This window comes from Anomaloglossus baeobatrachus, chromosome 1 (genome assembly GCF_048569485.1).
Source record: "Anomaloglossus baeobatrachus isolate aAnoBae1 chromosome 1, aAnoBae1.hap1, whole genome shotgun sequence".
Taxonomy (NCBI): domain Eukaryota; kingdom Metazoa; phylum Chordata; class Amphibia; order Anura; family Aromobatidae; genus Anomaloglossus; species Anomaloglossus baeobatrachus.
In genome coordinates, this window is record NC_134353.1 from 939,773,706 (window position 1) to 939,786,298 (window position 12,593).

A 12,593-nucleotide genomic window follows, 5' to 3' on the forward strand; every position below is an offset into this window, starting at 1 on the left:
GAGTGATAGTGGCAGAACATCTGTGAATTCATGAGTCACTTTCTCCCTGTTCTTCAGTAATGCAGCAGATGTGTGTTTTGGATCATTGTAAAGTGCATGTCTACCAAGCGCACGGAGTGATGGCGGCAGAACATCTGTGAATTCATGAGTCACTTTCTCGCAGCAGATGTGTGTTTTGGATCATTGTAAAGTGCACGTGTACCAAGCGCACGGAGTGATAGTGGCAGAACATCTGTGAATTCATGAGTCACTTTCTCCCTGTTCTTCAGTAATGCAGCAGATGTGTGTTTTGGATCATTGTAAAGTGCATGTCTACCAAGCGCACGGAGTGATGGCGGCAGAACATCTGTGAATTCATGAGTCACTTTCTCCCTGTTCTTCAGTAATGCAGCAGATGTGTGTTTTGGATCATTGTAAAGTGCACGTCTACCAAGCGCACGGAGTGATGGCGGCAGAACATCTGTGAATTCATGAGTCACTTTCTCCCTGTTCTTCAGTAATGCAGCAGATGTGTGTTTTGGATCATTGTAAAGTGCACGTCTACCAAGCGCACGGAGTGATGGCAGCAGAACATCTGTGAATTCATGAGTCACTTTCTCGCAGCAGATGTGTGTTTTGGATCATTGTAAAGTGCACATCTACCAAGCGCACGGAGTGATGGCGGCAGAGCATCTGTGAATTCATGAGTCACTCTCTCCCTATTCTTCAGTAATGCATCAGATGTGTGTGTTTTGGATCATTGTAAAGTGCACGTCTACCAAGCGCACGGAGTGATGGCGGCAGAACATCTGTGAATTCATGAAATCATCAATTACATGTAGCCCCTGAATTATGAGTCTTTCGTGGATTTTTTTTCTCCATGTGACAGTGTGAATGGGTGAGAGCTTTCTACCACTCGCGGCCACCTCACAGTGAGCGGCGCTGTGCCACTTCCTGTGTGCCGCAGCACTTTATAGAGGCAATGTCCTGATACACTTTTCTTTCTTTTTTTTTACAGACCATGTCCGGAGAGTGGATATCCTCTGATACTTGGACCATAAAACCTGCCCCCAACAATAACATTCTGAGCCATGTAGTTCACAGACTGATGAATATCATCCATCCTCCCCCAGCGCCAGCAGCAGCCCCCAGCTTTCCCCCATTCCCCATTAAAGGCTGCGTCCTTGGAAATGTGTTTTCTGGAAAGAGCACCTGCCTGAGGCATCTTGTAAAAGGTACTGCCAAACCTAATGCTGTGTATGGACACATCTTAATGCCGTTTTCCATGAATCTATAGAAGAAATTTTGTAATATGTCTTATAAGAGAAATATGCGTCTTTCTCCACTTATGAGCCACTTCTCCTCCTCTAACCCAATGATCCACTTTGAAAAAGAAAATGGTTCAAATCCGTCCTGCTCGAGTCAAGACAGATTGACAGCTCACGGAGGAATTGGGGCACAGCTGCCTATATAGGTCTATGGAGGGGAGAGGGAGAAGCAGAATGAAAGAGAAGCTCAAATAACGCAGCAGCACGCTGCAGCTTTCTACTAGGTGTTTTATCTCACCCCAGTGCAGAATTCACAGCTACACTGCTCAATACTGCAGTGTAACATCCCCATATTGCCGCTTCTAATAAGTGTTCTCTCTCACCCCGATGCTGGATTCACAGCTAAACTGCTCAGTACTACCATATAATATCATCCAAGGTACTTTCTAGTAAGGGTTTATCTCACCCCAATGCTGGATTCACAGCTAAACTGCTCAGTACTGCCATATAATATCATCTAAGGTGCTTTTAGTAAGGGTTTATCTCACCCCAATGCTGGATTCACAGCTAAACTTCTCAGTACTGCCATATAATATCATCCAAGGTGCTTTCTAGTAAGGGTTTATCTCACCCCAATCTCACCCCAATGCTGGATTCACAGCTAAACTGCTCAGTACTCCTATATAATATCATCCAAGGTACTTTCTAGTAAGGGTTTATCTCACCCCAATGCTGGATTCACAGCTAAACTGCTCAGTACTGCCATATAATATCATCCAAGGTACTTTCTAGTAAGGGTTTATCTCACCCCAATGCTGGATTCATAGCTAAACTGCTCAGTACTGCCATATAATATCATCCAATGTACTTTCTAGTAAGGGTTTATCTCACCTCGATGCTGGATTCACAGCTAAACTGCTCAGTACTGCCATATAATATCATCCAAGGTGCTTTCTAGTAAGGTTTTATCTCACCCCAATGCTGAATTCACAGCTAAACTGCTCAGTACTGCCATATAATATCATCCAAGGTACTTTCTAGTAAGGGTTTATCTCACCCCAATGCTGGATTCATAGCTTAACTGCTCAGTACTGCCATATAATATCATCCAAGGTGCTTTCTAGTAAGGGTTTATCTCACCCCAATGCTGGATTCACAGCTAAACTGCTCAGTACTGCCATATAATATCATCCAAGGTGCTTTTAGTAAGGGTTTATCTCACCCCAATGCTGGATTCACAGCTAAACTGCTCAGTACTGCCATATAATATCATCCAAGGTACTTTCTAGTAAGGGTTTATCTCACCCCAATGCTGGATTCATAGCTAAACTGCTCAGTACTGCCATAGAATATCATCCAACGTACTTTCTAGTAAGGGTTTATCTCACCCCAATGCTGGATTCACAGCTAAACTGCTCAGTACTGCCATATAATATAATCCAAGGTGCTTTCTAGTAAGCGTTTATCTCACCCCAATGCTGGATTCACAGCTAAACTTCTCAGTACTGCCATATAATATCATGCAAGGTACTTTCTAGTAAGGGTTTATCTCACCCCAATGCTGGATTCACAGCTAAACTGCTCAGTACTGCCATATAATATCATCCATGGTGCTTTTAGTAAGGGTTTATCTCACCCCAATGCTGGATTCACAGCTAAACTCCTCAGTACTGCTATATAATATCATCCAAGGTACTTTCTAGTAAGGGTTTATCTCACCCCAATGCTGGATTCACAGCTAAACTGCTCAGTACTGCCATATAATATCATCCATGGTGCTTTTAGTAAGGGTTTATCTCACCCCAATGCTGGATTCACAGCTAAACTTCTCAGTACTGCCATATAATATCATGCAAGGTGCTTTCTAGTAAGGGTTTATCTCACCCCAATGCTGGATTCACAGCTAAACTCCTCAGTACTGCTATATAATATCATCCAAGGTACTTTCTAGTAAGGGTTTATCTCACCCCAATGCTGGATTCACAGCTAAACTGCTCAGTACTGCCATATAATATCATCCATGGTGCTTTTAGTAAGGGTTTATCTCACCCCAATGCTGGATTCACAGCTAAACGTCTCAGTACTGCCATATAATATCATGCAAGGTGCTTTCTAGTAAGGGTTTATCTCACCCCAATGCTGGATTCACAGCTAAACTCCTCAGTACTGCTATATAATATCATCCAAGGTACTTTCTAGTAAGGGTTTATCTCACCCCAATGCTGGATTCACAGCTAAACTGCTCAGTACTGCCATATAATATCATCCAAGGTAACTGTTTAACTCCATATCAACATGGATTTATGAAGGATCGCTCCTGTCAAACTAACCTGATCAGCTTCTATGAGGATGTAAGCTCTCACATGGACCGAGGAGAATCATTGGATGTCATTTATCTCGACTTCGGTAAAGCATTTGACACTGTCCCACATAAAAGACTGCTAAGTAAAATGAGAAAGCTTGGGCTCGGGGAAAATGTGTGTAGATGGGTAGGTAGCTGGCTTAGTGGTAGAAAACAAAGAGTGGTTATTAATGGTGCATACTCAGATTGGGCCAGGGTTACTAGTGGGGTGCCACAGGGGTCTGTATTGGGCCCCCTACTATTTAATATATTTATTAATGATCTGGTGGATGGTTTACAGAGTAAAATATCAGTATTTGCAGATGATACAAAACTATGTAAGGTAGTTAACACAAAGGAGGACAGTTTGCAACTACAGATGGATTTGAGTAAATTGGAGAATTGGGCTGAAAAATGGCAAATGAGGTTTAACACAGATAAGTGTAAGGTTATGCACATGGGAAGGAGAAACAGATGCTACGATTACTTACTAAATGGGAAACTGCTGGGGAAATCAGACATGGAAAAAGACTTAGGCATCTTAGTGAATAAGAATCTAAATTGGAGTGCCCAGTGTCAGGCAGCAGCCACCAAAGCAAATAGGGTGATGGGATGCATTAGAAGAGGTCTGGGGGCACGAGATGAAAACATCATTCTCCCTCTGTACAAATCACTAGTCAGACCACACTTGGAGTATTGTGTGCAATTTTGGGCGCCGGTGCTGAAGAAAGACATTACTGAACTTGAAAGGGTTCAGAGGCGGGCTACTAAAATAATAAATGGAATGGGTGCATTACAATACACGGAAAGGTTATCAAAATTAGGTCTATTTACTCTAGAAAAGAGAAGACTTAGGGGGAGACCTAATAAATATGCACAAATATATCAGAGGGCCATATAGAGATCTCTCCCATGATCTGTTTGTACCAAGGACTATGACAAGAACAAGGGGGCATTCTTTCAGATTGGAGGAAAGAAAATTCCTACATCAGCATAGAAGAGGGTTCTTCACGGTAAGAGCAGTGAGGCTCTGGAACTCTCTTCCTGAGGAAGTGGTGATGGCCAACTCACTGAATGAGTTTAAGAGAGGAATGGATGCATTTCTTGTTAGCAAAAGTATAGAAGGTTATAAATAGCATAATCTTACAGGTAGATAGAAGAGCGACCAAGATTATTAGAGGAATGGGGGGGGCTGCAACACCAAGACAGGTTATTAAACTTGGGGTTAGTTAGTTAGGAAAAACAAAGGCTTAGGGGGATCTAATCACAATGTATAAATATATGAGGGGACAGTACAGAGACCTTTCCAAAGATCTCTTTACACCTAGGCCTGCGACTGGAACAGGGGGCATCCGCTAAGTCTTGAGGAAAGAAGGTTTAATCATAATCACAGATGAGGATTCTTTACTGTACGAGCAGTGAGACTATGGAGCTCTCTGCCGCATGATGTTGTAATGAGTGATTCACTACTAACATTTAAGCAGAGCCTGGATGCATTTCTTGAAAAATTTAATATTACCAGTTATGTATATTAGATTTTATGACAGGGTATTGATCCAGGGAACTAGTCTGATTGCCGTATGTGGAGTCAGGAAGGAAATTTTTTCCCCATTGGAGCTTATTTGACACATTGGGTTTTTTTTGCCTTCCTCTGGATCAACATGTTAGGCTACAGGTTGAACTAGATAGACTTAGAGTCTCCCTTCAACCTTAAAAACTATGAAACTATGTACTTTCTAGTAAGGGTTTATCTCACCCCAATGCTGGATTCATAGCTAAACTGTTCAGTACTGCCATAGAATATCATCCAACGTACTTTCTAGTAAGGGTTTATCTCACCCCAATGCTGGATTCACAGCTAAACTGCTCAGTACTGCCATATAATATAATCCAAGGTGCTTTCTAGTAAGCGTTTATCTCACCCCAATGCTGGATTCACAGCTAAACTTCTCAGTACTGCCATATAATATCATGCAAGGTGCTTTCTAGTAAGGGTTTATCTCACCCCAATGCTGGATTCACAGCTAAACTCCTCAGTACTGCTATATAATATCATCCAAGGTACTTTCTAGTAAGGGTTTATCTCACCCCAATGCTGGATTCACAGCTAAACTGCTCAGTACTGCCATATAATATCATCCAAGGTGCTTTTAGTAAGGGTTTATCTCACCCCAATGCTGGATTCACAGCTAAACTGCTCAGTACTGCCATATAATATCATCCAAGGTGCTTTCTAGTAAGGGTTTATCTCACCCCAATGCTGGATTCACAGCTAAACTGCTCAGTACTGCCATATAATATAATCCAAGGTGCTTTCTAGTAAGCGTTTATCTCACCCCAATGCTGGATTCACAGCTAAACTGCTCAGTACTGCCATATAATATCATCCAAGGTGCTTTCTAGTAAGGGTTTATCTCACCCCAATGCTGGATTCACAGCTAAACTTCTCAGTACTGCTATATAATATCATCCAAGGTACTTTCTAGTAAGGGTTTATCTCACCCCAATGCTGGATTCACAGCTAAACTGCTCAGTACTGCCATATAATATCATCCAAGGTACTTTCTAGTAAGGGTTTATCTCACCCCAATGCTGGATTCACAGCTAAACTGCTCAGTACTGCCACATATCATCCAAGGTGCTTTCTAGTAAGGGTTTATGTCACCCCAATGCTGGATTCACAGCTAAACTGCTCAGTACTGCCATATAATATCATCCAAGGTGCTTTCTAGTAAGGGTTTATTTCACCCCATAGCTGCATTCACAGCTACAATGCTCACTGTGGCAGCTTAATGTCCCCCATGGTGCTGCTTCTAGTGAGTGTTTTGTCTTACCCCAGTGCTGGCTTCACAGTTAACCTGCTTGATACTGCTATACAAATGTCCTCTATGCTGCTTTCTAGTAAGTGTTTATTTCACCCCAGAGCTGGATTCACATCTACCCTGCTCAGCACTGTTATGTAATGTCTTCCATGCTGCTTCGTCTAGCAAATGTTTTCCTTCACCCCAGTGTTGGATTCACAACTACAATACTCAGTACTGCAGTATAATGTCCCCCATGTTGCTGCTTGTAGTAAGTGTTGTCACTCACTGCAGTGCTGGATTTACAGCTAAACTGCTCAATATTGCTATATCATGTCCTCTAACCTGCTTTCTAGTAAGTGTTTATTTCACCCCAGAGCTGGATTCAGGCCTACACTGCTTAACACTGCTATATAAAGTCCCCTATGGTGCTGCTTCTAGTAAGTGTTCTTTCTAACTATAGTGCTGGATTTCCAAATAAACTGCTTAGTACTGCTATATAATTTCATGTATGCTGCCACTTTCTAGTAAGTGTTTTTCACCCCAGATCTGGATTTACATCTACTCTACACAGCACTGCTTTGGAATGTTTTCCATACTGATGCTTCTAGTAATTTTTTCCCTTCACCCCAGTGTAAAATACTTACCACTGCAGTATAATGTCCCCTATTATGATCCGGTAACCGTGGAAGATTACAAAAAACACCAAGAAAACAGGAGTAGTTGGAACCTGGGCTGACCGCAATCCCCTAACTGTCAGACCACACTAGAAGTAGTCGTGGAGCGTACCTAAAATCCTAGACACCATGTCACAGCCTGAGAAACTAGCTACACCTCACGGAATTAAATGAGGAAATCTACCTTGCCTCAGAGCAGTCCCCAAAGGAGTAGATAGCCCCCCACATACAAAGATTACGATGATATAGAAAAACATAATACTCAGATAAGAAAAATAGAATTAGCAAAGGCGAGGCCCAACTAACTAGATACAAAGAAAAGGAAAGGAACTGATTGTGGTCAGTGCAAAATCCCTGTAGAAAAATACCAAACTCCTGATAGTAAAAATGGCCCTGGAGGTTATACGACCTCACCCCCACTATATCAGGTACTCCTGTAAATAATGGGAGAGACAAAATACCAAAAAAAGAACACAAAAATACAGAAGAGCAAATAATCAAATCAGGCATGGATAAAAATCCCTTTTCCTGCAGGAGAGCCAGCACAGGGGAAACCCCCATGCTCACAACACAATTGAAACAAAACTAGACCTACAAGAAAACAGATACACAGCAAAACAAGGAAAAACAACACCCTAAGGTGTAAACAAGAAAGCAGGGCAAAACTGAAACTTATCTGCAGAAGTCTTACTCAGATATACAGGGAAGGACAAAAGCTCCAGGCCAGAAACAGAGATGAATTATAACCAGCGTCAGTCAGACAGAAAGTGCTCTCCTATATAGACCAGACGTGTCTGCAATAGGACTTCCCCAATTCCCAATTAACACAGGCACTTGTCTGAGTCAATGGCTCAGATTTAGCTCCACTACCATTCCTGGCCACTAGAGGGAGCTTCAGAACAGCACCCACACAGACGAAGTTCACAACAGTCCCCCATGATGCTGCTTCTAGTAAGTGTTCTCTCTCACTGCAGTGCTGGATTTACAGCTAAACTGCTTAATATGGCTATATAATGTCCTCTAAGCTGTTTTCTAGTAAGTGTTTATTTCACCTCAGAGCTGGATTCACACCTACAATGCTCAGTACTGCCATATATTGTCCTCTAAGCTGCTTTCTAGTAAGTGTTTATTTCACCCCAGAGCTGGATTCACACCTACAATGCTCAGTACTGCCATATATTGTCCTCTAAGCTGCTTTCTAGTAAGTGTTTATTTCACCCCAGAGCTGGATTCACACCTACAATGCTCAGTACTGCCATATAATGTCCTCTAAGCTGATTTCTAGTAAGTGTTTATTTCACCCCAGAGCTGGATTCACACCTACAGTGCTCAGCACTGCCATATAATGTCCTCTAAGCTGCTTTTTAGTAAGTGTTTATTTCACCCCAGAGCTGGATTCACACCTACAATGCTCAGTACTGCCATATATTGTCCTCTAAGCAGTTTTCTAGTAAGTGTTTATTTCACCCCAGAGCTGGATTCACACCTACAATGCTCAGTGCTGCCATATATTGTCCTCTAAGCTGCTTTTTAGTAAGTGTTTATTTCACCACAGAGCAGGATTCACACCTACAATGCTCAGTACTGTCATATATTGTCCTTTAAGCTGCTTTCTAGTAAGTGTTTATTTCACCCCAGAGCTGGATTCACACCTACAATGCTCAGTACTGCCATATAATGTCCTCTAAGCTGCTTTTTAGTAAGTGTTTATTTCACCTCAGAGCTGGATTCACACTTACAATGCTCAGTGCTGCCATGTAATGTCCTCTAAGCTGCTTTCTAGTAAGTGTTTATTTCACCTCAGAGCTGGATTCACACCTACAATGCTCAGTACTGCCATGTAATGTCCTCTAAGCTGCTTTCTAGTAAGTGTTTATTTCACCCCAGAGCTGGATTCACACCTACAATGCTCAGTACTGCCATATAATGTCCTCTAAGCTACTTTCTAGTAAGTGTTTATTTCACCCCAGAGCTGGATTCACACTTACAATGCTCAGTGCTGCCATGTAATGTCCTCTAAGCTGCTTTCTAGTAAGTGTTTATTTCACCCCAGAGCTGGATTCACACCTACAATGCTCAGTACTGCCATGTAATGTCATCTAAGCTACTTTCTAGTAAGTGTTTATTTCACCCCAGAGCTGGATTCACACCTACAATGCTCAGTGCTGCCATATATTTTCCTCTAAGCTGCTTTCTAGTAAGTGTTTATTTCACCCCAGAGCTGGATTCACACCTACAATGCTCAGTACTGCCATATATTGTCCTTTAAGCTTCTTTCTAGTAAGTGATTATTTCACCCCAGAGCTGGATTCACACCTATAATGCTCAGTACTGCCATATATTGTCCTCTAAGTTGCTTTCTAGTAAGTGTTTATTTCACCCCAGAGCTGGATTCACACCTACAATACAATACATCTACAATCTAGAATCATTGGAGTTCTTTGCCACCAAATAGGAGAACTCGGCTCTAAGGTTGGGGGTGTCAGCAAAAGTTTGTGGTGCTTCATGGCCACTGATGCCGGATGTAAAATGGCGGGGATATGTACTAAGCTTGTGCTCTCTGGTGTCAGCGTACGGCGTCCAGGTGCTGAGCGTGGATGATCTGGTGCAGGAGTCTATAAAGGCCTGTCAGGAAGATGAGATGGAAGACGAGGTGGACGAGCCGGCAACGAATCCTGAGGAGGCCGGGGACAATAAGGTAAAGCGCATCTTGACAGTGCTTGAGAGCGCCATCTTGACAGTCATGGTGCGCTGTGCCAATAGTGTAGGGTAACTTCGCCATCTATTCCGCCCCCTTTAACCCTTTAATGCCTCAGGACTGATTGATCCTGTGCAGGTCAGATTGTGGGGTCCTATGACCGGACCCTGAATGTGACGTCTTTTGTATATTTTTTTTTAATCCCAAACAGCTGACGGAGAGTTTTACCGCTGCTCCAGACAGACCCGGAACCCCGTCCTCTGAAAGTGCTACTGCAGATAAAAGTAAGTGACCCCCTGACGGGGAGTATTATTTTACAAGATGCAGATTTAGGGCCGTGCGCTCACAGGGTTAAAGCACTGAGCTACATGTACAAGCCAGGAAATGCTCCGCCATTTATCAGATGGAGGGAAAAAGTATTTTAGATCCGATATTTAGGACCTGAGGACGGACCCCGATGTCCAGGACGGTCGCTGGTCTCCTCCCCTGAACTTTCCAGCCTCATAATAAATGACGCTACTGAGCTTAGGTGTCACACTGTACTAAAACTACAAGCAGTGTAACTTCAGAGTGCAGTTAGCAGGCAAACCACCAGAGGGCAGTGGAGTAGTCAAATCATGGTCAGGAGATTGCCGAGGGTCAGAAGCCGAAAGGTCACGGATATAGCAGAAGGGAGAGACGGAGGCCGGAGTCAGGAACGTGTATACAGGTCAGATACCGGGAAGTCCAATTACAAATAAGGGAGGAGGACAAACAGCTCAGGACCGGGATAAGACAGGTAAGAGTACACTGAACAGGAGCGGGTAGTCAGGGACAGGAACGGACGGACAAACGAACGGAGGAGGGTACGGGTCAGAACCAGGTAGCAGGGAGGCAGGACAGATCGGGAAACTCATCATAGCCAGTAACACACGCTGCAGAGCATAAACTATCACTGGCACTGAACCGGAGGTGCAGCACCAGGATATAGTGTCCCGGAAACCGTAGCAAGGCAAGGAGGAGTTAACGCCTGACATGACCAGAGCTGGGTGGAATAATCAAAACCACAGCGGCCGATACCGGCCTGGATCATGACATTAGGACCAAGAGACCCCTGCCAGTCTGGACAACGGGGTCCAATCTCAGAGCCAGGATTGTCAGAAGTGGGAGACCAAAATTGTATAATCTGAAAACAGCAGCACAAGTGTCCAGCGATGGATCCCGCTCCCGAAAAACTCCACGGAGCCTGGACCCCAGACACTTGTCTTTTGGCTTCAAACCCTGCAACAAAATCTGTATGAAAGATGCAAATATTACCAAGATATTATCAGCACTCCGGAACTGGAAACGGGAAAATAGAAAATATAAACAATGTATACCCCCTGCAGAAGCGACGCCGCTCCATCGATCTCGGCACTGCTCTTTCCTTCGGGTGGTGAGATTGTTATATAACGTGACCGCTGCAGCCCATCAGTATTCCATCAGATCCGATACTCACTCTGATGAAATCGTAAGGCCACCTCTGATTGGCTGCAGCGGTCACGTTACACGACAATGTCACACCACCCAATGGGAACAGCGCCGCTGCGGGAAGGGAGCAGCCATTGCTTTTATCTGCTCTAGGAATCTATCACCAGGTTTTTGCCACCTACTAGGGGCAGAAAACCTGATTCCAGCGATGTATCACTTACTGGGCTGCTTAGTGTAGTTGTGATAAAATCACTGTTTAATCTGCAGGAGATTATCATTACAGGACTACTTGGCGTGCTGCAGGTAGTCCAGCATATTCATGAGCTCTGTATAACTGCTAGATCTGCAGCAGAGAAAACATTGATTGCATCAAAGGGACAGCAAACAGCTCAGTAAGTGACATATCACTGGAATCAGGGTCTCTGCCCCTATATTAGACTGCATTAAAAACTCCCGCCTGTACTCCCAAAAAATATCCTATATGGGAGGTATTCAGAGCGTTTGTGACATGACACCCGTACATATGGCTGGAAGCTTGTTCAGAATTACAGGCACAGGTGCAGCCCGGCAATTAGTGATAATTCCCCAAACACCGACGCCCCAGCGGGGGTTACCTGGCCCGATATCATGGAGCCTGGTGACTAATTACATCTGGAATCGGTGCCAGCGTGTGCGTCTGCTGTAATAAGTCACATTGATACCTTTCAGAGACTGAAGACTCTTCCCAGCCGCAGACCCTGACGTCACCGAGAGATCAGGAAGAACCAAAGGAGAGAACGGTAGAGCACAGCGCGCGTCAGAGCAAAGCACGGGGAAGGAGGCTTTCCGAGGAGCCAAAAAAAGATCTGCCGTATTTTTCGTTTTATAAGACGCGCCCCAAAATTAGAGATAAAATAAGGTTAAAAAAATAAATAAAAATGGGGTCTGTCTTATACTCCGATGTTGTCTTACCGGAGGGGGGTGGCAGCAGTGGTGGAGCGGGGTCACAGGAGGCAGAGGCTGTGCTAGCAGCGGTGGTGGGTCCGTGGTGGCGGCAGCGTGTCAGTGGTGACAGCGTCGGGTCAATGGTGTCAGCAGCGGGTCAGTGACAGCGTCAGCGGCATGTTAGTGGTGTCAGCAGCGGGTCAGTGGTGTTGGCGGCGTGTCAGTGGTGACAGCGTCGGGTCAGTGGTGTCAGCAGTGGGTCAGTGACAGCGTCAGCGGCATGTTAGTGGTGTCAGCAGCGGGTCAGTGACAGCGGTAGTGGCGGGTCAGTGGTGTGAGTGGCGTTTCAATGACAGCGGCGGTTCAGTGGTGGCAGAGGCGGGTCAGTGGTGTCAGCAGTGGGTCAGTGACAGCGTCAGCGGCATGTCAGCGGCGGGTCAGTGACAGCAGTAGTGG

The 12,593-nt window shown here is 44.4% G+C and overlaps 1 protein-coding gene across 3 annotated transcripts in view; it reads left to right on the forward strand.

Annotated features, from left to right (window-relative positions):
* Positions 1-12,593, forward strand: part of SPEF2 (sperm flagellar 2) — a 187,632-nt gene that overhangs the window by 89,094 nt on the left and 85,945 nt on the right. For all 3 annotated transcript variants that reach the window (XM_075328486.1, XM_075328489.1, XM_075328494.1), the window contains exons 11-14: positions 998-1,214; positions 9,637-9,764; positions 9,976-10,048; positions 11,922-11,992. In XM_075328486.1, coding sequence (XP_075184601.1) covers positions 998-1,214; positions 9,637-9,764; positions 9,976-10,048; positions 11,922-11,992 — 489 coding nt within the window. The remainder of the gene's footprint in view (positions 1-997; positions 1,215-9,636; positions 9,765-9,975; positions 10,049-11,921; positions 11,993-12,593) is intronic.